Source organism: Arabidopsis thaliana (genome assembly GCF_000001735.4).
Source record: "Arabidopsis thaliana chromosome 1 sequence".
In the NCBI taxonomy this organism is placed as follows: domain Eukaryota; kingdom Viridiplantae; phylum Streptophyta; class Magnoliopsida; order Brassicales; family Brassicaceae; genus Arabidopsis; species Arabidopsis thaliana.
Window position 1 is genome coordinate 3008681 of NC_003070.9, and position 20890 is coordinate 3029570.

The 20890-nt window shown below is 36.2% G+C and overlaps 8 protein-coding genes across 11 annotated transcripts; 5 read left to right on the forward strand and 3 right to left on the reverse strand.

Moving 5' to 3' along the window:
• The first annotated feature begins 229 nt into the window (after positions 1–229).
• On the forward strand, positions 230–1218 carry AT1G09310 (plant/protein (Protein of unknown function, DUF538)). The gene has a single exon (NM_100801.3). It carries the CDS (start codon positions 429–431, stop codon positions 966–968), a length of 540 nt encoding a protein of 179 aa, NP_563841.1. The 5' UTR covers positions 230–428; the 3' UTR covers positions 969–1218.
• AT1G09320 (agenet domain-containing protein) lies at positions 1210–3727 on the reverse strand. The gene is made up of 4 exons (NM_100802.5): positions 2943–3727; positions 2338–2814; positions 1750–2205; positions 1210–1604 (listed from the first exon to the last, which is right to left on the reverse strand). Exons 1-4 carry the CDS (start codon positions 3546–3548, stop codon positions 1590–1592), a joined length of 1554 nt encoding a protein of 517 aa, NP_172403.3. The 5' UTR covers positions 3549–3727; the 3' UTR covers positions 1210–1589.
• A 331-nt stretch (positions 3728–4058) lies between these two features.
• On the reverse strand, positions 4059–6575 carry AT1G09330 (golgi apparatus membrane protein-like protein ECHIDNA protein). Of its 2 annotated transcripts, none has more exons than NM_100803.4 (6): positions 6206–6575; positions 5838–5900; positions 5545–5748; positions 5364–5423; positions 4566–4692; positions 4059–4411 (listed from the first exon to the last, which is right to left on the reverse strand). In NM_100803.4, exons 1-6 carry the CDS (start codon positions 6221–6223, stop codon positions 4323–4325), a joined length of 561 nt encoding a protein of 186 aa, NP_563842.1. In that variant the 5' UTR covers positions 6224–6575; the 3' UTR covers positions 4059–4322. The 2 variants fall into 2 exon arrangements, with proteins under 2 accessions (NP_563842.1, NP_001320663.1); NM_001331829.1 differs by having other exon boundaries at positions 4790–5423.
• CRB (chloroplast RNA binding protein) lies at positions 6557–9862 on the forward strand. 2 transcript variants are annotated; one of them, NM_001331830.1, is made up of 10 exons: positions 6557–7230; positions 7355–7489; positions 7568–7654; positions 7778–7868; positions 7980–8034; positions 8136–8196; positions 8365–8586; positions 8728–8844; positions 8997–9086; positions 9179–9658. In NM_001331830.1, the coding sequence occupies exons 1-10, from the start codon at positions 7126–7128 to the stop codon at positions 9353–9355; spliced, it is 1140 nt and encodes a 379-aa protein (NP_001322308.1). In that variant the 5' UTR covers positions 6557–7125; the 3' UTR covers positions 9356–9658. The 2 variants fall into 2 exon arrangements, with proteins under 2 accessions (NP_001322308.1, NP_172405.1); NM_100804.4 differs by having other exon boundaries at positions 6561–6894; positions 9179–9862.
• Positions 9863–10958: 1096 nt separating this feature from the next.
• GolS3 (galactinol synthase 3) lies at positions 10959–12763 on the forward strand. 2 transcript variants are annotated; one of them, NM_100805.2, is made up of 4 exons: positions 10959–11513; positions 11604–11927; positions 12081–12232; positions 12312–12763. In NM_100805.2, exons 1-4 carry the CDS (start codon positions 11208–11210, stop codon positions 12532–12534), a joined length of 1005 nt encoding a protein of 334 aa, NP_172406.1. In that variant the 5' UTR covers positions 10959–11207; the 3' UTR covers positions 12535–12763. The 2 variants fall into 2 exon arrangements, with proteins under 2 accessions (NP_172406.1, NP_001320559.1); NM_001331831.1 differs by lacking the exon at positions 10959–11513 and having other exon boundaries at positions 11541–11927; positions 12312–12761.
• Positions 12764–13121: 358 nt separating this feature from the next.
• Positions 13122–13688, forward strand: AT1G09360 (Plant invertase/pectin methylesterase inhibitor superfamily protein; the record flags this gene model as incomplete). The annotated part of the gene is made up of 1 exon (NM_100806.1): positions 13122–13688. The coding sequence occupies one exon, from the start codon at positions 13122–13124 to the stop codon at positions 13686–13688; it is 567 nt and encodes a 188-aa protein (NP_172407.1).
• Positions 13689–16196: 2508 nt separating this feature from the next.
• Positions 16197–16859, forward strand: AT1G09370 (Plant invertase/pectin methylesterase inhibitor superfamily protein). The gene has a single exon (NM_100807.3). The coding sequence runs from the start codon at positions 16215–16217 to the stop codon at positions 16743–16745; it is 531 nt and encodes a 176-aa protein (NP_172408.3). The 5' UTR covers positions 16197–16214; the 3' UTR covers positions 16746–16859.
• Positions 16860–17381: 522 nt separating this feature from the next.
• On the reverse strand, positions 17382–20869 carry UMAMIT25 (nodulin MtN21 /EamA-like transporter family protein). The gene is made up of 7 exons (NM_100808.3): positions 20464–20869; positions 19011–19073; positions 18818–18934; positions 18479–18731; positions 18207–18365; positions 17968–18119; positions 17382–17872 (listed from the first exon to the last, which is right to left on the reverse strand). Exons 1-7 carry the CDS (start codon positions 20640–20642, stop codon positions 17671–17673), a joined length of 1125 nt encoding a protein of 374 aa, NP_172409.1. The 5' UTR covers positions 20643–20869; the 3' UTR covers positions 17382–17670.
• Between the last annotated feature and the right edge of the window lie 21 nt (positions 20870–20890).

Consider the following 20890-nt stretch of genomic DNA (forward strand, 5'->3'; position numbering starts at 1 on the left):
ACCCATAAACCTGCCCAACCATGGCCATTAATGATTTTACATGCACCTCATCTTCAAGAATCAAGAGTTTAGATTTTACATTATGGTCTTGTCGGTTTTTTCAAATTTCTTGTAGTAGAAGAACAATCGATCACGTCGTTTTCGATAGTGATGTTTTTTACCGTTATTTTATAATAGGGTTGGTCTCAATTTGATACCAAAACTAATAAATTTGCCAAAATTGTATGAAGTCAAAGGTATCTTCTCAATCCGAGTGTATTTCACATACAATTTAATTTCTAAACATGGTGGCATTCTCCGTAATAAGATCAGGAAACCAAGGGCAAACCCACAACACGTCAGCTATATATCACTAGGCTAAGTCCCTTACCTCTCCACAACACAACTTCAGCTTTAAGACAGCTAAAACTAAATACAAAGAAACAGAGATGGGTTTGGTTACAGAGGAGGTGAGAGCTAAGGCAGAGATGTACACCGGAGATGAGATATGTAGAGAGAAGACAAAGTGTTTCCTCAAGGAAATATCTATGCCCAATGGTTTATTACCATTGAAGGATATAGAAGAGGTTGGGTATGACAGAGAGTCAGGTGTTGTATGGCTGAAGCAGAAGAAGAGCATCACTCACAAGTTCACAGAGATAGATAAGCTTGTCTCCTATGGAACCGAAGTCACAGCCATTGTTGAGACCGGGAAAATCAAGAAGCTCACTGGAGTCAAAGCCAAGGAACTTCTTATTTGGGTCACTATCAATGAGATCTATACCGAGGAACCCCCTACCAAGATCACGTTCAAGACACCGACCACACTGTCCAGGACTTTCCCGGTCACAGCTTTTATAGTCCCAGAAGAACCTGCCAAGGAGGAACCTGCCAAAGAGGAACCTGCCAAGGAGAAGAGCAGCGAAGCCACCGAGGCCAAGGAGGCTGTTGCAATCAAGGAGGCTGTCGCAGTCAAAGAGGCGGCCTAATCAGCTCAGCTTCAGCAGATAAAAGAGACCCGAATTTTTAAGTGTACTTCAAGAATTTGAACAAATCATGGAGAGTTAGTGTTTCTCACTGCTCTAACTATCATGTATTATCTACCTACCACTTGTTGCTGCTTGTTTTACCTGTAATAAGATATCAATATCATCCTGTTCCACTAAAACTTATCCTTAATTATCTATAAACTACAATACAGCTGGTTCTGTATGTCACTTCAAAAACATGGGAAACCTCTTCGCAAGCAAAACTGAGAGCATACACTCCTAACATTCATAAGATGCTAAACTTCGTAGGTAATATGGCCTACCTCTTTCGAAAAATATTTGACAATAGGATGGATAATCAACAAGGCAAGGAAGTAGTGTTACAGCAAAAACTTGTCTATCAAATAATCAACCGAAATCAGGAGCAATGAGAATCGCACTATGTCATGGAACAAGAATAAAATATCAACTGGTTGTTGCATCTTAGTCACTCATCATAACTGCAATTATCTACAATAGCAAGGGAACACCAGGGTTAAGACTAACTGACTAAGAGATACAAGTACCTCAAAGAAAAACAAAACTTGAAATCCCAAAATCCTGACGAGTTATCCAGCCCATTTACACCTTCTGAGACTGAAATCAAAATTAATGACAGCAACTTCATCAGTAAAAGCTTGATGAAAAATGACTATTGCAGGAACGATGCTGAAACCTTAGATATAAGGGGAAATAACGAAGTTATATGTGATAAAATGAGTTGATCGTTTTAGAACCATACCTTAAAAGATGTTATCCACTTTCCATCAATCCATTCCTGATGTAGCCTTAGTTGAGAGTGATGAAATTTTAGCAGCTCTTGAGTATTTTTAAAGAGAACCAGGTAAGATGACTTTGCAAGAACCTTTCTAATCACCCCAACCCACCATCCATCATTATACAAAGCATTAACTTTGTCATGCCTCTCAAATGGACTAACCATGACACTCTCTAGTGGCAGAGGCCTTATCCGTGAAACATTAACCTCTTCTCTCAAAGGCTCTTTCCCATCTTCAGCTTTCAGATTATCATATTCTACAAGGCATTTGTCCTTTCCTCTGTATTCAATAAGTTTTGCAAGAAACCAAGAATCTTCAAATCCTTCTTCCTCAGGGCTAACCTCGATCGGAGTTCCAATGCTGAACGCTTGCTTCTCAGTTGCTTTCTTGGGTCTCACGTTCCGGTTACATGAAACAGTCTACACATCAAAATAAAAACTTTAAACACACATATTTGGGGAAGAATATGTCGCACATAAAGAAGAATGGGATAAGAATGATCTATGTGAACTTGTCTAGAGTTCATAATTAATATGGAAATCATACAGAACCTTTTCCCTCTTTATCTTCCCTCCTTTCAGTGGTAGCTGCCAGGTCCCGTCAACCCAATCTTTATGCAGACGAAGCCCCTGCCTTCCAAACCGCATCTTCTCTTGTGATTGCCTAAAATATATACCAACCGTTCCATGCTTCATACCATCTATGACAACACCTACCCACCAGCCGTCATTGTAAAATGCATTAATCTTGTCACCAACAGCAAAATCAATATCCTCATCCCTTGGTGGTGGCGGCCTTATGTGCAGAAAATCGGTTTCTTCTTTCAAAGGCTCTATACCATCTTTTTCTCTCAAGTCTCGGTACTCAACAAGAAATTTGTCTTCGCCAACGGGTTCAACAACTTTAGCTGCAAACCAACACCCCTGGAAACCTTCCTCATCGCTGCTAACCTCGACAACAGTGCCACTGGAAAACATTTGTTTCGCGATTGCTCTGGTAGTTTCTAGATCCACTCGGGCTAAAATATCCTGCATTTTATTACTATCATGATTAAAGTGCATTCTCATAAATTGCTCTAGAAGAACTAAAGCAAAAGTCTCCACTAAACAACTTCCACAGAAAGGTTATCAAGTATCATTGAGAATGTGTTACCTACCTCCTCGTCTTCTGAGTCGTCTAATTTGTCTTCCTCTGATTCATCTTCCTCTTCTTCTGTTTCCTCTAATGGAGGCTTCCAAGCTCCATCAACCCATTCCCTATGAAACCGTAACTCATCTTTCCTAAACCGAATCTGTTCCTTAGAGCTCCTAAAGAAAACACTGAATTTCCCATCATCCAGAACCTCAGTCACATCCCCTTCCCACCAACCGTCATTGTAAAACGCGTCGACCTCTTCCCCAACCACGATCTTCTTCTTCTTCTCTATCTCAGACATTGGCGGGGCCGGAGGACGAAGCTGACTCATGTCGACAACTTCCTTCAGTGGCTTCGTCCCCTCTTTATCGAAGAAGAGCGTCGTATACTCGACTTGGCATTTAACGGAATCCTTATCTGAGGAAGATGGGATGGTGATTACTTTTCCCATGTACCACGAGCCGCGGAATCCAATCTCGTCGGAGCTGATTTCTACGGCGGAGCCAGGTTTGAGGTAAGAAGGGAGACGCTTTCGATTCGCTCTCGTAGCCATGGAATTCTTAGGAGCAGCTTTCTTCCTCTGCTTCGCCGGAGATGAAACCCCAAGAGATCGGCGAGGCCGCAACATGGCGTTGCAAGTGTCAAGGATGAATCGGGGAAAGGAAACTGGCGGGAAGAATTGGTAGTGAGAATCAAAGAAAGGAATCAGCTTTTTAGGGTTTTGGGGTTTGATTTCTCAATTTCAAAAAGCTTTGCTTTTGGGATATCAAAAGTCTCTAGATTTTTAGCTTTTAACGTCAGAAACAGAAACCCAAAATATTCTCAATAGATTTGTGGTAAGATACTGAGATTGGTGAAAAAGTGATCATGGGCTAAAAAGAGGTTGTAGCCCAAGTTCACCTTTTTTTAACTTGGGCCACCAAATTTATTTGGGCTTAAAAGAACGTAAATTATTTTCATAATAATGTCCTTTACTCAGTAGTAATTTCAAATCATTTCTCTCTTCTCATGTCTCATGAAACAACATCATCTACATGATCTCTGCTCTGCATTAGTAAATCACCACGAAGCTTAGTGTTAATAAGTAGCTCACCAAAACAAAAAGATGCATCGCCTGCAACATGAACAGAAGATGCATATGCAGAATTGGAAAGGATCAGAGACTTTAAAATTTCTGATTTTTCTTTAGGGCTAATATACGTATAATAAGACCATACGAGATGCAAAATGTTAATAGGTAAGTCGAAAATGTAAAATACATAGAAAGACGAATATAGGACCTCTTAAATCTTACAAAACATTTGAAACCAATCAGTCAAAAAACCAACCATGTCGTTTTGGCAATCTTCTTTGTACACCGTCTTTGCTCTCACAGCCCTTAAAAAAAGCGTCTTTCTTCTCTTCAGACAAGGGTGAAGGCAGATTGTACTGTTGATTGGAACCGTGATGCGATTGTCTGCGAAGCAAACTGCTGAAATTGTTTCTTTGCATCTGCCAACAAGAATTGGTGAATGCCGATTAGAGTCACCTCTATATATGTACATGCGTATGTTCTTTGTACAAAAAGCTAACAACCTATTGATCTACAGCTGGTTTGATTTTACACAAAATCAGGTCAGTTGTGAAAGACTAATGAGGATCTTACCTTTCTTGCACTTTGTGAAGCCGATGATATTAGCCACATTGAGGGACAAGCAAACGCCAACAACAAGCAGATAGTCAGCTTGAAATCTAATCAGAGAAAATACCCCAAGGATAAACCATGCAGCTGCCTGAAGAGTGAAAAAAGGAGAAGATTTAGCTGTGAAGACAACAGAAAAAGACAGCAAACAAATCCACATGTTTTTAATGTTTACTACGCTCCAGTACCATAGACATCAAATCCATAGCTACCATCTCATGGCTACATCTCACTCTTTATAGTCGCTTGTAAGGTAACTGAGCATATAAGTTTGTAAGCTACCAAGTTTTAACTAATATTATACTTAGTCAGTGTAAGATCATAGGATATACTCCAAATGGCCGACTTGGTTCCAGCAGATAATCTTTCCCTACTCAACATATATTGTAATGTGACTTCGCATGTGATTTGACTCCAATGTCAAATGCTATATCCCACTCATGCAGAGGGAAAAACCATTTGTCGCAAACTTCTTTAACTGGTAGCTTCTTGGGGGAAGATATTCAGGTGTCTAGCGATCTATATATGGGTCTACATGGGATTCTAAAAGACTGCTCTCAATTCTTATCTACCACCTTTGCACAATATGCTTCAATATAAGGGACATGTTTATTCTTGCCTATTCTTATTCCACTATAAGGGACATGTTTATCCTTGCCTATTCTTATTCCTAGTCATCCACTAAAGTTCCACAATGATTGTGAATGGGTTTTAAGTAATTAGCTTATGCTGCAACTGAAGTGTTAGATATGAAATACTTACTGCAAGGTAAAGTGTCCACCAGAAAAGCCATGAGTCTTTCTTGTTCATCCGAGCCAAAGACTGTATAGAAAAATGATGAAAACACATGAGTATACAAAAAAAAAACGGAAAGGGAAACACAACCCCACATTTCTCGACAGGCTGAACCCATATCCTTGTGAATAAGTGAAGAAAAGCTAACCTCCTGATCAAGAGACTCGAATTTCCAGACACTTTCTCCCAAGTCATTGATCTCGTTCCACCACCTGAGACCAACCAGTATACGCCCACTGACATTCTTAACCACCCAGAAGTCAAGAGCAGCAAGAAGAACAGTGACTACAAAGATGATGACAAAGCTGTTGAAGAAGAGAGCAGAGAGAATGTAAAACGCCAACGCAGCACCCTGGTCCAAGAACAAATACAAACTGGTTTAACATTTGTCCAATGTCTAACATTTCCTTTGACTAAACTGATTTATACTCTAAATCATACCTTGAAGAGAACATGGAAAAGACATGTCCTTGGGTTTGCATAATTTTCAACTGGTGCCTGTATCTAAGAAAGCATAAAGTTTTGGTAAGATTAGCTGTAGCAATTTTACATTGTAATAACCATTACGATGCTACCCAAAAGAGTACATAAAGATTATTATCCGCCAACACATCCTCTAACCTAGCAATGTTTATTTAGCTCAAATGCATAATTTCTACGGATTATCGGAGACCAAAACGTCGAAACACAGATCTGACACAATAACATCTAGATCGAACAACTAGATACAGGTTAATCAAGAATCTGATATGCAATCGAACTCAGAAATTAAGTCAGAACAAAATGAGAGGAAGCAGCTGAAAATTCACCTGATTATTAGGGTCCATCTTTCGAAGAATCCAAAAGGATCAATCCGAGAAAAAGAAGAAGTAATCTGCTGATCAGCAGAAACGAAACACCTTCTCCGTTGTGGAAAGTATCGATCTTCCCTCTGAATTTTCCCGAGAAAAAATTTCTGTATCAGATCTTCAAAACTCTTGCGCGTGTCTGCTACGTGATTTCTTCTATTTTTGATAATTTCTTTCAAATGTGTTTTTTAATTCTCAACGAGCCCGATAACTCTTCTCTGGCCCAATAATATTTAAAGAAGTTAGGCCCAATTATTCAAAAAAAATGGTAATTACGATTTCACCACAAAAACTTGTGTTTCGATCAAAATTATCCACTATCCACAACAAGGCAAAAGAAGAGTTAAGAAAGAAGAGGACGACAATGGCTGTAAATATGTGACCATGAAATGGCGAGAGGCTGAGATAATTGTCTTATCCCTTCAAAATTTAAGACTTTTAATGATCGGAAGGAACAAGATGACGAGGTCCCACGAACCACCATACACACTTCAATTTCAAATAAGAGCTTTTCTTCAGTTGTTGCTCAGAGACTTAACCAATCAACCATGGCGAAGATGATGATGTTGCAACAGCATCAGCCTTCTTTCTCTCTCCTTACTTCTTCTCTGTCTGACTTCAATGGCGCTAAGCTCCATTTACAAGTCCAGGTCTTTTTCATCCTTCGTTCTGACGACTATCATTATCAATTTTATCAGATGGGTTCTGCTTTTGTGTGTCTGATGAGCCAAAATCCGTTCAGCACATTTCAAAACTATTCCTTTTAAAATGGGTTTAAGCTTGTTTGTTCGACTTCTTGAGCTATGGATCATTGTGTCTATATTAATGAATGTGTGTCTAAAGTCTTAGTGTGGTTCTTGTTTCAGCTCTGATTTTGTATTATGAGTAAAGAGTTTTATGAGCTTCTTCGTCATAATTGTGAGAGTTTCTGGTTTGTGGTTTGGCTCTGGTTTGAGTTGTCTGAATACCCCCCTCATTTGTGTCAAGTATGATTTGTTTCTGTGACGCTCTGCCTTCAGATTCTATCACTAGTCTTAGAATTGAAACTACAGTTTGTATTTTGGGGATAAGATTTTTCTTATAGAGTTGGCTTTGTTGTTAAAATTGCAGTACAAGAGGAAGGTTCATCAGCCAAAAGGAGCACTCTATGTTTCAGCGTCGAGCGAAAAGAAGATTCTGATAATGGGTGGTACTCGATTCATTGGTCTGTTCTTGTCCAGGATCCTTGTCAAAGAGGGACATCAGGTTCCACTACCGATCAAACTCTCTTTTCAGCTAAAAATTTAGTTTCCGTTTCTGAGTGACCAATGGTTGCTTTTGCAGGTTACATTGTTCACAAGGGGTAAATCTCCTATTGCCAAACAATTGCCCGGTGAATCTGACCAAGACTTTGCTGATTTCTCTTCTAAGGTATTACATGAATCCTTGTAAAAAACTAGTATGCACACTCAAATATAATATACATTTCAGATGATAGGAACTTGGATGATTAGGATTCCAATAAAATAAATGATTTTTCTCGGCCTTTTCTAGATTCTTCACTTGAAAGGAGACAGAAAGGACTATGACTTTGTGAAGTCAAGTCTTTCAGCAGAAGGCTTCGATGTTGTTTATGATATCAACGGTAACAGCTAATCACTTTGTTCTTACTGTAAATTCAAGAATATCTAGTCTTTTGCCTTTGACAACAAAGATTTTAAGATTTCGTATAATTTATGCTCTCTTTTTTTCTCAGGGAGGGAGGCCGAAGAAGTTGAGCCCATACTAGAAGCACTACCCAAACTAGAGCAGTAAGTAATACATAACATCTATCAAGGCCTAGCTTGTTCATTTGGTTTATAGCTTTCAAAACATAGCCCTTCAAAATTTAAATCTTCCGTTAATGTTATAGGTACATCTACTGTTCTTCAGCTGGTGTTTATCTGAAATCTGATATCTTGCCACATTGTGAGGTATGTAAAAGATATCTTATTCTTATTCCTGGAAGATATGAGCTTGTACTTTTCTTGAATTAGCCATAGAATAGTATGATTATGTAATTTGATCATATGATGTCACCCAGAAGTTTATTATCTAAGGCCATTTGTAATAACTTTTTATTTGGGACATAACTGATGCAGGAGGATGCAGTTGATCCGAAGAGCAGGCACAAGGGGAAGCTGGAGACTGAGAGCTTACTGCAATCAAAAGGTGTAAACTGGACTTCTATACGTCCTGTCTACATCTACGGTCCATTGAATTACAACCCCGTCGAAGAATGGTTTTTCCACCGTCTAAAGGCAGGTCGCCCAATCCCGGTTCCAAACTCTGGGATACAGATCTCACAACTCGGTCACGTTAAGGTCAGTCACACTTTCTCTAATTCTTGAGCTTCCTTTCATGTTCAGAAAACTCATTGTTATAGGGACCCACTGACTGAAACTCAGCTCTGATCAATCTTGAAGAGTATTGATCAATAACATCAAATCATTCTGTAATTTCAGGACTTGGCAACAGCCTTTCTCAACGTGCTTGGTAACGAGAAAGCCAGCAGAGAGATATTCAACATCTCGGGGGAGAAATATGTTACCTTTGATGGGTTAGCAAAAGCTTGCGCAAAGGTACATTCTTTTCTATTGGCTTTATTGTTGTCTCATCAATCCAAATCGTTTCAAGTACATCCTGGTGTGGTCCGTTTGTAATAGATATCATACTCTGAGCTTTTTGGATCATTGCTTGAGTAAACTTATTCATGTTTTCAACTCTCTCTCAGGCCGGTGGGTTTCCGGAGCCAGAGATTGTTCATTACAACCCGAAAGAGTTCGACTTTGGGAAGAAGAAGGCATTCCCTTTCCGTGATCAGGTAAAAACCACAACGTTCTAATGATCGAGGCTGCAACATGAACGATTCCAATTTAGAAGTTGAGATTTTGATATATGTATATTCTCTTGCAGCATTTCTTTGCATCGGTGGAGAAAGCAAAGCATGTCCTCGGATGGAAACCGGAGTTCGACTTAGTGGAGGGTCTCACTGACTCATACAACCTTGATTTCGGTCGCGGAACATTCCGGAAAGAAGCGGATTTCACCACTGACGACATGATTCTGAGCAAGAAACTTGTTCTTCAATAATCGAAATCCTAAGAGTTGCTCATTCTTGGCTTGTATGATTCTGATCACCCGGTTCTCTTAAAGTTCTGAACTTTATTGTCATCTCACGTATGTTATGGTCCGGATTTTGTTCGACTTTTCTCTAAAGAAGTCAAGCTAGGGACGATGAAGAAACCGAGAAAGTAAGTACACGAGAAAGAGACGGTCTGGCTCTTGACTTAGGAACTTAGGAATTTTGGTATCAATTCGATATCCTCTTTCTAAATCTGAACCGAACCAAAATTACAACCATACCGACTACCGAGCTAATTAAACTTTAGTTTTAAATGCGGGCCCCTTTGTATCATATAGCCCATTAACCGATCGAACCGAACCAAAAAATCGAATTCGCACGACTAAATACAGATTTGACCCGTGCTTGGTTATGCCCGCTACATACCGGTCAAATAAAAACTCATTTGGGCTCCAATATTTAAATTTAGAAGCCCAACTCGTAATTGAAAAGTCCAACTTGTGAATATTATTAGTTTTTTTTTTTTTTTTTCATCAAATATTAATAGTTTATAGAGACATATTTCATTGGTTGTAATTTACTTATCTTTTGGCCTATTTTTAGTGAAAAAAATGATTAGTTGATTTTTTAAACGTCTGAAACTTGTATTAGTGATTAATTGAAAATAAAAGAAAAGAAATGTAAATTCTATTACTCTATTGGTTATCTAAATGTAAATGAGTCATTCTCCGGAATTTTGTTTTATGTTTTTTTTCTCTCGACTCTTGTTGGATCATTTAGTTCTCACTGCAAGTCTTAATCTTGTGGATAGAAGAATCTTACAAAATTCTTGTGAAATTTAGATTCCAAAGAATATACTACGAAAAAAGATTTAGTCTTCTTCCTATTTTTTGTTTGGTCAGGATTACTTAAAGTCGTAGCTCCATGTGAGTTTATAAATATCATCTTATTCTTTCTCTTTCTCAACATATGTCGGTACGTCTTTTTCTTTTCACGTATGTCGGTACGTCAAAATGTTATAGTGCTACTCTTAGATTGTTACATTCATATCAACATCAGAATACCCAACAATACTACATACATATATCCAACTAGTCAAATACTCTATAAAAAACTAACTAAACAATTCAACAGACAGGATAAAAAGAAATTTGGTAGTCTATTGAGCATTTTGGCTTACAAGTAAAAGATCTTGAAACATATCAACGTAAACTAATAATGCATATTTTTACCAAAACAAAAAACTAATAATGGATATATACTATAACATTTTGGCTTTTGGCCAGTTAACAAAAAGAAAAAGAAAAAAAAAGTTTAGAAATATTAAAATTATGACGTTAGGACAAAAGAAGAAAATATCAAATTTATAGAAAACAACCACTACATAAATAGTAGGTCGGCCATGGGTCGGACAAAATAGATTACTTAACAATTAACGAGCAGCAAATTAGCTTTGGGTATAGTAACAACCAATCAATGTTCCCTCAGCTTCTTCTTCGTGGGCTCCATTTAGGCCACGTGGCATTATCACAGCCTTGTATTGAATTCAACGGAGATCCTTCAACCAATCACGAGATTTCGTTAGCGCTGGTAGGGCCCTCTCTCGCTAAACACATGGGGTAGTATCTAAAGTGGACCTGTCACACTGCATCGCCATGTCATCATTTCGGGCATCTTCAACTTAATACGAACTTACGAAGCTTTCCCCGGTGGATAATTAACCGTTTTATTAATTAGCCATAATCACGGCCTCAAAGCCTATATAAGTTGTTTCTCACCAACAATCAAATCACTTATCAACAACTCAAAACTGATCATCACAAAGAAAAGAGTTTTCTCTGATAATCTTTCTCGGACAAGATGGCACCTGAGATGAACAACAAGTTGAGCTACGGAGAAAAGAAGAGAGCGTACGTTACGTTCCTCGCCGGAACCGGAGACTACGTGAAAGGAGTGGTTGGTCTGGCTAAAGGGCTAAGGAAAACTAAAAGCAAGTACCCATTAGTGGTTGCTGTGTTACCTGACGTGCCGGCCGATCACCGGAGACAGCTATTGGACCAAGGCTGCGTCATCAAGGAGATTCAGCCGGTTTACCCACCGGATAACCAAACTCAGTTTGCTATGGCTTACTACGTCCTCAACTACTCTAAACTTCGTATTTGGAAGGTATTTATATACATGATAGTATCTAGGTTTAAAAGACTTGAGAATCTGAATTTAAGTTTTCTTGATGAAACAATAACTATTTGGATGCAGTTTGTAGAGTACAGCAAGCTGATATACTTAGACGGAGACATACAAGTGTTTGAGAACATAGATCACTTGTTTGATCTTCCTGACGGCAACTTCTACGCCGTTAAAGACTGTTTCTGCGAGAAGACTTGGAGCCACACGCCTCAGTACAAGATTGGCTACTGCCAACAGTGTCCGGACAAGGTGACGTGGCCTGAGTCAGAGCTTGGTCCTAAGCCACCGTTGTACTTCAACGCCGGCATGTTCGTCTACGAGCCAAGCCTCCCCACTTATTACAACCTTTTGGAGACACTCAAAGTTGTCCCTCCCACACCTTTTGCTGAACAGGTAATACAAAATCTACACAGTATATATATATATATATATATATATATATATATGATTATATACATACATGGGGCAGCTACCACTATACATATTAGAGGTCTTGTACCTTACTCTAATATTATGAGGCTAAGTTGATTTGTGTGTGTTTTATAGGATTTCTTGAACATGTACTTCAAAGACATATACAAGCCTATTCCACCAGTTTACAATCTTGTCTTGGCCATGCTCTGGAGGCATCCAGAGAACATAGAGCTTAACGAAGCTAAGGTTGTTCATTACTGTGCAGCCGGTGCTAAGCCTTGGAGGTATGATCTAATTATCTTCTTGTTAATTTAAAAAAAAAAAGGTGAAAGATCTGAAATTGCTTCTCTGTTTTGTGAATAGGTTCACAGGCCAAGAAGGAAATATGGAGAGGGAAGACATCAAGATGCTTGTAGAGAAATGGTGGGACATTTACAACGACGAGTCTCTTGACTACAAAAACTTTAATGTGCATTGCGGACAAAAAGAAGATGTTCACAGGAAACCGAAAACCCTTCCACAGTTCTTTACAGATTTGTCTGAAGCTGATGTGCTTCAATGTGCCAAAGCTCCATCCGCGGCTTAGACAACTTTGTGAGGGCTGACGAGCGAGGTTCTTGTCAACACCAGTTTGCTAATAGTTTGTGAAACTGGTGATGTTTACTTAGGAATTTGTTATATGAAATTGTGCTTTACTGTTTTTTAATTTACTGAATTAAGAGGACTTTTTAATCCCCAAACCCTCTTTGTACCTTATATGTTTGCTATGGACTTTCCTTCCTAAAATACAATGAAAATATATATAGTTTTGTTAATTATTTCTCCTATATATAGTTTTTTAATTTTCTCCTATATATAGTTTTTTTAATCTTCTTCTATTTTTTTTTAAATTCTTTGAATTTAATATACTTGACTTAGAAACTTTAAATTATATTCAATATTTATTTATCAAAAAATGTGATAAATTTGTATTTCTATTTATGCAATTGGTAAGTTCTTCATTTTCCTACATTATTGACTCACTAATTTTGGAAACGTAATTAACAAAGTAAAGCATAAATGGGTAAGCTACCACACATATTTTATACATGTTATTCAAGAATCTATGCAACACACAATCTCTTCTAAAATTTAGAATACAAAATTATGAATTTCGCGCCCTTCGTTTTTCTCATGATCGTTCTTGTTCTTTATATTTTTACTCCTCACATTGAAGGAGTCGAAGCCGATGGACCAACAGAAGCACTGATCAATAGTATTTGCATAGAAAACGAAGATTATGGATTTTGCAATAAAATCATCCATGAAAAATTGAAGACACCAACGGCTACTATCAAAGAACTCACGAGTCTCATAATATACACCACTATGGCTCACGCCAGTGATACTTACATTTTCATCGATAACATCCTCCGCAAATGGCCTGGCCCTAAGGAGACGAGTGGTCTCAAGACTTGTCATGCAGTTTATAAGAGAGAGACCAATAGTTTCTTAGAAATTCGCTTTCTATTTTCAAAAGGAGAGTACGAACTTATGGATGAAGCCATTTTGTCCACAGCCAAGATCTTAGAAGAGTGTAGGGGCGATTTTCTTATTCCTCCTTACAAGGAGCCTCTGCTTGAGAAGAAGAGAGTTATGAGAATATTGATCACCATGTCTGCTGTTTCTGGACATATGGTCAAAAATGAGAAGGCTTCCTTGATTAGCTCAGTAGTTACTGCCCAGTTTTTCAATATTTGAGAACATTAATCAGTGATTTGTAACAAATATAATATCAATAATATATAGAAAATATAACAAAATAAAATTAAGCATAAAATCTCTTTTCTTATATTTTATAAATTTCGTACAAAAGTAAATAAATGAAAAAACAATAAATTATGAATGTTTATGAATAATTTCCATCAAACAATAGTGAATGACCAAGACTTGTAGTTTAATAATTTGTATTAGAGTCATTGTTGTCAACACCAAATTCAAATTTGGCATTTGTTGATAAACAAAACTACTTAATTAATTTATATAATATACGATGTTGCTTATGAAGAATGCCTAATGTGTTAAACCTTGATGAATACAACTATAAGAGATTCAAGCGAAGAAACGTGTTCGAATACTAACTCTTGATTTTCTACTCGAGTTACTAAGATCTGCATGACTAAATCTCGTTCTATGTAATGAATATTATTTCTTTATTGTTGTGATTTTGGCTTATTCAATAAACTCGTAAAGCATAAAACAGGAGAACGGTATTAATTAGATATCGAATCCTTTATTTTTAAAAAAAAAATCCTTTAACTAACTTTATGAATATATAGGAAAGAGATATTCTACCTAAATCAATTCTTTCATAGGCTCATTTGATTTGAGTAGGACCTCCTAATAATGCTTATTGATTTTTAGGTCAACTAGAAGTCTAGAACAAGCTCCAACTGCAGCGACTTCAGAATCTTGTTTGCTATCTGAGGGTTCTTTCTTCCTTTAGCATTGAAAGACGTATATCAAGTTTAAGCAATGCTAAAACTTAATCGCAGTGACTATTTGGTCAACATATCAATAGCTTTCTTCGACATATTCACCTTCTGTAGTAAGATCTCATCTCCACTCTGTTGCAATTTTCTGCTCACTCGAATATGATCCCTTAACAATATTTATTAATTTTCCAATCAACTAAAAGTCTAAACCACCTATTCATTTGCAAATAACTAGCTAACAACTACAACCATTTAAAAGGCTAGCTCTATTTGAAGAGTTATTGATTTCCCTATTCATATGCATATTCGAGTTACTAAGATATCGGCATTTAAGTAGTCAAACAAAATCTTCTTCTAATTGGTAAAAAAACTTCATATACACTAGATGAGTACCCGCATTACATGCGGGTTTATGTATTACTATTTACAAATTGTTTTATATAATGCCTGTTCATATAAAGTAAAGTTGAATGCATCGGTTTTGAAAGATAAATATGATTTGTAATTGTTTTTGAAAAGTCCAACTATATTAGTTCATCTGAAAAACGAATGTGTTTGAGTTATTTTTTTATTGTTGTTCTAGATTCTCAGTTTTTTTTTTTAAGTTAGATATCCTTATTTTTTTGGTTATATGTTTAGATTGTGAGAAGGTGAAATTTTAGAAAATTTATTTCTTACACTAAAAATAGAACATGTCTTTGTTAATTATGTGTCTGCATATTCAATCTAATCATATTCAACTTGATGTTCTTGGAAAGTTTAGTTAAGTTCTTGTCATAATCTTATATCTTACGTATTAGTTATAAGGATAGCTCCTCAAACATCTTTCAAATTACTTGTTTTCTTAGCATAAATCTCGAAAAGCTTAGATATATTTAATCTGCATATTCATTTAGTTTCTTTCTTAATAATCGTCTAATTTTTAGGCAAGGAATATGTGTAACATGTTTGGATTTTATGATCACTTTAGCCACTTAAGTGGATCTCAAAATTACATAGGATATATTGAATTAAAAAATGTAGAAAGAGTGATGGTTCAATTTCTGATTAATTATATCCTCCTATTTTAGTTGTTATGTTAAATTAATTACTAATTATGTATTACTTATTTTATGAAGTCTAGGTGACAATCTCTCATGTGATGATGTGTCAAGTTGTGGGAGAGAGTTAGCCTCCTTTCATATATATGATTTGCGATTGAAGACACACACACATATATATCTTAATAATTATTTATTAACAACTATATAAATATATTCACACACAGATACTATATGTACTATATATATAAAAATATAAGCATATGTTTTTAAGTAGATATATGCATATATGTTATGCTACTTTTTTCCAAAGACAATTTGTTTTGGTTGAAAACTCTAACAGTAAAATAAATATAAGTTATTAATTTATTTTTAAACAAAAATTATTAATTTTAAAGTGTTTGACAAAAATAATAGTAGAATTAAATAAAAAAATAAAAGTTGAGTGTAATTGTGGCCTTGACACATATGCATCAATACTGACTTTTTAATGTATTGAAGATTTGGTCAACTCAAATAATTTATAAACATTGAATGTTAGTTCAGATAAATAAACAAAATATTGTAGTTTGGGAATTGTTTTCTTTTCCTTGAAATACACTAATTCTCACACGCAATTTTGGTAACTTACAAAGACTTTTTTTGACTCTTGACTGATTCATTCAAATGCCTAATTTCATATATAAAATAACAAATTTCTTTCTCAAATGACCACATACTCAATTTACAAAAAAAAAAAAAAAAGAAGAAAGATGAAAATGCATCACATTCTCTCGATAGTTTTGGCAATTATACTCGCTTCCTCCGTTGCAGAAGCTTTTCTCGATGAAAAAACTCAACAAAGGGTCAACGGAATCTGCAAGCAGACAATGGATACCAGATTTTGCAGTAGTCTCTTGATCAAGAACCTGAATACTTTTCCCGCAAGTAACAAAGAAATCATGAACGTGACAGTAAGCGAAGCTGAAAGGTTCGCGGCCAACACTTATTTCTTCATCAGCACGCTTCTCAGGAATGCTGGAGACGAGAGGCCTGATCTTCAAGCGTGCGCCGAAGCTTACGCCATTGTGAACTCGGCGTTCACGAAAGCTGTAACCTTCTTCAAGCAAGCTTACTACAGTAAGATTGTCAATATCGAAAAGAAAGTTTCTATGGCTGTTGATATCTGTAAGACAGATTTCAATGTGCTCGGTTATCAGATCAATCCGTTGATTGAGAAAAACAGACAGACGAAGATCTTACTATCCATGGAACAGATTGTTAGTCATATGGTTTCTTCATAATCTGATTGTTGTTGAATCATGACATAGTAGCAAATGTTTCCAGAAATATTCTAATTAATAATGGTTACAGAATCTTCTTAATTGCAATTCTCTATATGCATATATGTTTTTAATGGCGATGCTGATGCTGAGGTTGAATTGAACTGAACTTGATAAGGATAAAAATAAACACTTGGGATATAATATAATATATCTTTTTCTGTAAGATCTAATTCTGTTTTTGCTTCTATGAATTATGACCTTATGGCAAAATCAGGTGGTCAATAATACTAATAAATGTCCATAGTGTTTGTCTTTGACAATTAAGTCTAACTAAATCGCATGTGATTCTCCATGTTCTGTATCAAATCTACTATATCTATCGATTACAGGTACATGAACCGAGATAAACCTTGCAACTCGTAATCAAGAATGACGAAGAAGATTAACAAAACAGAACAGCGACTCTGTTTTGATTCGTATATAACACTTGAGTTACTAAACCAGGATTAAACCGTTACAGCCAATTGTAATTGACTTGCACGAACCGAAACCCTCTGTTTCAAGGCACTATTTTACATTTTGGGTCTAAATGAATATTGAAGGTCTGTAATAACTTTCACCCTCTGACAAAACATAAAATAAATTACTTGAAGACTATGATTTGATTTGTTTTGGGGATAAAGGAAATAGGTTATTAGAAAGAAAATAAGATAATGGAAACGATGAAGATTAAGAATACTGAATATATATAGAGATCAAACAGGTGATATTTGTTGTCCATAGGATGAACACACAAATCAACACTCCATCATTAGCCTCAAAATGGGATACAAAATTAAACACTCCGAAAATCCAATTTAGTTGCAGTAACTTAGATAACAAGAAATCCCAAAAGGTTCTTCCATAGCTCATACTTATATATGATGAAGAAGCAATCACCATTTTAAGGCGATGTAGACCTTGTGGAACCATTTCCACTACTTGCTACCGGTAATCTCGATTCAATATCTTCATTACTTTCACTCTTGACTTTATGGTTTTGTTGTTTCACCTTCTCCCTTTCTTCTTCCTTCTCACTCACCTCTCTGTCTTTCCCCCACAATACGCCATAGAGACCAATAACCACAAGTGCTGATCCCATAAACCTAATATACATATATCATATAAATTCATCATCATCATCTCGTTTATATAATGTTTAAACACACAGAGAGATAGATAAAGATGTATAGAAACATACGTGCCGGTGTAGAGTTTCTCTTCAAGAAGAGCCCAGCTGAAAATGGCGACAACTACGAGAAGTAAAGGGCTGAAAACAGAGACGTACAGAGGACCTTTCCTCTGCATAGCCCATGACATTAGGCAGAAAGCTAACGCAGACGCCACCACTCCCTGCATGATCCGTGTTTTATACTAGTGTCATATATTTTTAGCTTAAGATTGTTATCTAATGATCATAGTATATGTATGTGGACTTACGGCATAAAGGGCGGATATGAAGCGGAGAGGAGAGCTGAGAGACCAATCAGAGATTGTATGATCGGAGATCAAAGCAATGGCTCCACATTGGATACTTCCCATCAAACACATTAGTAGTGTGCTCGTGTACGGTGCTGCAAATGTTTCACTCATCTTCGTCTGTAACCAAAATAATATTTATCATAACCAAATGAGAATTTAGTTTCATTTTCCATTATGTGGGTTCAAATTGTTTGAAGCTACATTTTTTTTTAATTAAGTAATTAAGTTACCTGGATAATGAACCAAGCGGCCCAAGAAACGGCAGCAGCCATAATAAGAAAAGGTCCCAAGAAGAAATTAGAATGGCCAGAACTGGAACCATGTTTCGTGATGTTTTCAGCGTAGGCCCAATGGATCTTGGATTCTCCAATGCCGATGGTGTGACCATGGTAGAAGGAGAGAACCATGGCTCCGATCACACATACTAGCGTCCCTATCACTTTGGCTTGTCCTGATGCCTTCTTGATCCCCACGGTTTCTTGTCTGAAAAGAAAAAAGTCTTGTGTTAAGCAATAATCATAAACGAGTATTGTCTGAAGGAAACTTAATTAAGATTAATTTCATATAACCTGAATATTGCGGCGAGGAGGAAAGTGACCGCTGGTAAGAGATTAGTTAAGGCACAAGCAATGGTCGGAGATGAATTCTGAAGTCCTACGAAATATAGCACTTGGTTTCCAGTCGCACTGCAAAGAAAATCAATGTAAATCGCTTTATAACAAAGTAAGATTGCAATTAGTAGGTAAAGTGTATGTAAGATACCCAGTAATGGAGCAGAAGAAGACTTGGACAAGAATCCTAAGTGTGATCTTCGGTCTTGTCTTCCTGCACAAGAAACCGTGTATGAAAAATTTATGTTTTCATTAGTCCACTAATCATTATTAATCAATTAAAGCATTTCTCATTGAATGTAATCATGCAACTAATCCTAAAACCACCCGGTTAAGTTAAACCGAGACTCAAGAAAACAATCAAATTCACTTCTCATATCATATGAAGAGATTAGAGTGGAGAAACAGAGTAAAAAACGTAATTGAAGAAGCACGTGTCTTGGCAAATGAAGATGGCACGGCACCTGACGACGCTTAACTCACCTGGCATCATGATTTGTTTGTCATCATGTGCTTCGGTTTAAGAAAGAAACGTGACGCGTGGATTGTGTGAGACTGCGTCACATTTCTCATTTGTTTCTCTCTCGGAAAACGGAATTAATGATAATGTAACTACTTAGGTTTCCACATACCACCAAAATCATTGACGGTACCATGATTATGAAAAAATAACGGTAAATACTAATCCCAATAAACAAAAGAAAAAAGCTAGTGTCTACTACATTTCAACTAATTAATCAGCGTCACTTTACCACTTTTTTGTCTTTTTTTTCTTTACCACATTTTTCTTCACATTCTGAATTAATATTATTCATCAAGAAACTTATAGCTTACCATATACCATTATATGCGTATTCTATCGTAATCTCCGGAAAATAAGACGATGTCGTGCTAAACTTTTTTTCTTAATTATTAGTTTAGTGTTTTTAATTTTTAGTCTTCTAAATGGAGGTTCATTTGTTGCCAAAATTGTAAAATAATAAGAAGTAAATTAATGAATTTAAATCTATTCAACGTATAGTACTGATGAATTAAGTTATTAACATATATCAAAAAAAATCTTGACCACAAAAAAAAAAGACTTTAAGCATGCAGTACTTCTATGTCAATAAATTAAAAAGCTTGATTTTTGAAACTTTTGGAAAGTAATAAATTTAGGTGACGCAAGAAAGTTCAAAGACGTAAAAACGTTCTACATGAGACTCACAAAGCCATTTAGTAAATGGTTTTTCGTCGTTAATATTTTAATATACGCACTCACCATTTTGACGTTTATGTTGATGAATATGATTTCATCATTTTCTACTTTCGCAGTTAAGACAAACTTGAAAACACAAAAAAACAATGCTAAAAGAAAAATTTAGCTAATCAAAGTTTAGCATTTCTTGCTGATCTTTGTAAAACATAGACTCACCACCTAAAACCTAATTACTTTTAACCCCAAAAAAGTAATAAAAACACCCATATGCTTTATTCAAGAATTAAAACAAATTCAACATTTCATCGATGCAATTGTTTTAATCGTGTAATTCATACATGTCTAAAATCGTTAGTTGATCAAATAAGATGTATATGGGCAGATATTAGTATGGTTTTTTTTTTACCGTTCGAGAAAAAATGCGACCGGAAAAGTGGCGATAGTGGCAAATATCTGACGATAAGCGACCAGGATGAGTGGCTTCATACCGGCCTCCATAGCCATCTTCGACGTAATGTTCATGCCTGCGTAGCCGATTTGCACCAACACCATCGCCAAGAACGGCAACATATCTGATTTAGCCATCTCTCACTCTCTTTTATTTTATTCTTCCAATTTATGTGTTTATGTGTATCTCCAAAATATGCCTCTCTCACTATTACTAATCAATAATAATAGGTCAAGAAACCAAGAAAAAAAAATAAGGGAGAGAGGTGGATTCTCTATATCATTTATTAGTTTCCCCAAATCTATATTTTATTTTGGTTCGACCTTATATTTATAGCCAAAGATGTATATATACACACATTTATATATACATGCACATACATATA

Excerpts from the sequence above, each read along its gene's own strand:
- AT1G09310 (NM_100801.3), top strand. The coding sequence starts at position 429 with ATGGGTTTGGTTACAGAGGAGGTGAGAGCTAAGGCAGAGATGTACACC.
- AT1G09320 (NM_100802.5), bottom strand. The coding sequence starts at position 3,548 with ATGTTGCGGCCTCGCCGATCTCTTGGGGTTTCATCTCCGGCGAAGCAG. Across the intron at positions 2,815-2,942 it reads ACGACTCAGAAGACGAGGAG|GATATTTTAGCCCGAGTGGA; the intron begins GTAGGTAACACA and ends AATAAAATGCAG. Across the intron at positions 2,206-2,337 it reads GGAAGATAAAGAGGGAAAAG|ACTGTTTCATGTAACCGGAA; the intron begins GTTCTGTATGAT and ends TTTGATGTGTAG.
- AT1G09330 (NM_100803.4), bottom strand. Across the intron at positions 4,693-5,363 it reads GGTGGACACTTTACCTTGCA|GCAGCTGCATGGTTTATCCT; the intron begins GTAAGTATTTCA and ends TTCACTCTTCAG. Across the intron at positions 4,412-4,565 it reads CTTCACAAAGTGCAAGAAAG|ATGCAAAGAAACAATTTCAG; the intron begins GTAAGATCCTCA and ends TCTTGTTGGCAG.
- CRB (NM_001331830.1), top strand. The coding sequence starts at position 7,126 with ATGAGTAAAGAGTTTTATGAGCTTCTTCGTCATAATTGTGAGAGTTTC. Across the intron at positions 7,655-7,777 it reads TTGCTGATTTCTCTTCTAAG|ATTCTTCACTTGAAAGGAGA; the intron begins GTATTACATGAA and ends GGCCTTTTCTAG. Across the intron at positions 8,845-8,996 it reads TAGCAAAAGCTTGCGCAAAG|GCCGGTGGGTTTCCGGAGCC; the intron begins GTACATTCTTTT and ends ACTCTCTCTCAG.
- GolS3 (NM_100805.2), top strand. The coding sequence starts at position 11,208 with ATGGCACCTGAGATGAACAACAAGTTGAGCTACGGAGAAAAGAAGAGA. Across the intron at positions 11,928-12,080 it reads CCACACCTTTTGCTGAACAG|GATTTCTTGAACATGTACTT; the intron begins GTAATACAAAAT and ends TGTGTTTTATAG. Across the intron at positions 12,233-12,311 it reads GCCGGTGCTAAGCCTTGGAG|GTTCACAGGCCAAGAAGGAA; the intron begins GTATGATCTAAT and ends TTTTGTGAATAG.
- AT1G09370 (NM_100807.3), top strand. The coding sequence starts at position 16,215 with ATGAAAATGCATCACATTCTCTCGATAGTTTTGGCAATTATACTCGCT.
- UMAMIT25 (NM_100808.3), bottom strand. The coding sequence starts at position 20,642 with ATGGCTAAATCAGATATGTTGCCGTTCTTGGCGATGGTGTTGGTGCAA. Across the intron at positions 19,074-20,463 it reads GTCGCATTTTTTCTCGAACG|GAAGACAAGACCGAAGATCA; the intron begins GTAAAAAAAAAA and ends TTTCTTGTGCAG. Across the intron at positions 18,120-18,206 it reads TCATATCCGCCCTTTATGCC|GGAGTGGTGGCGTCTGCGTT; the intron begins GTAAGTCCACAT and ends CGGATCATGCAG.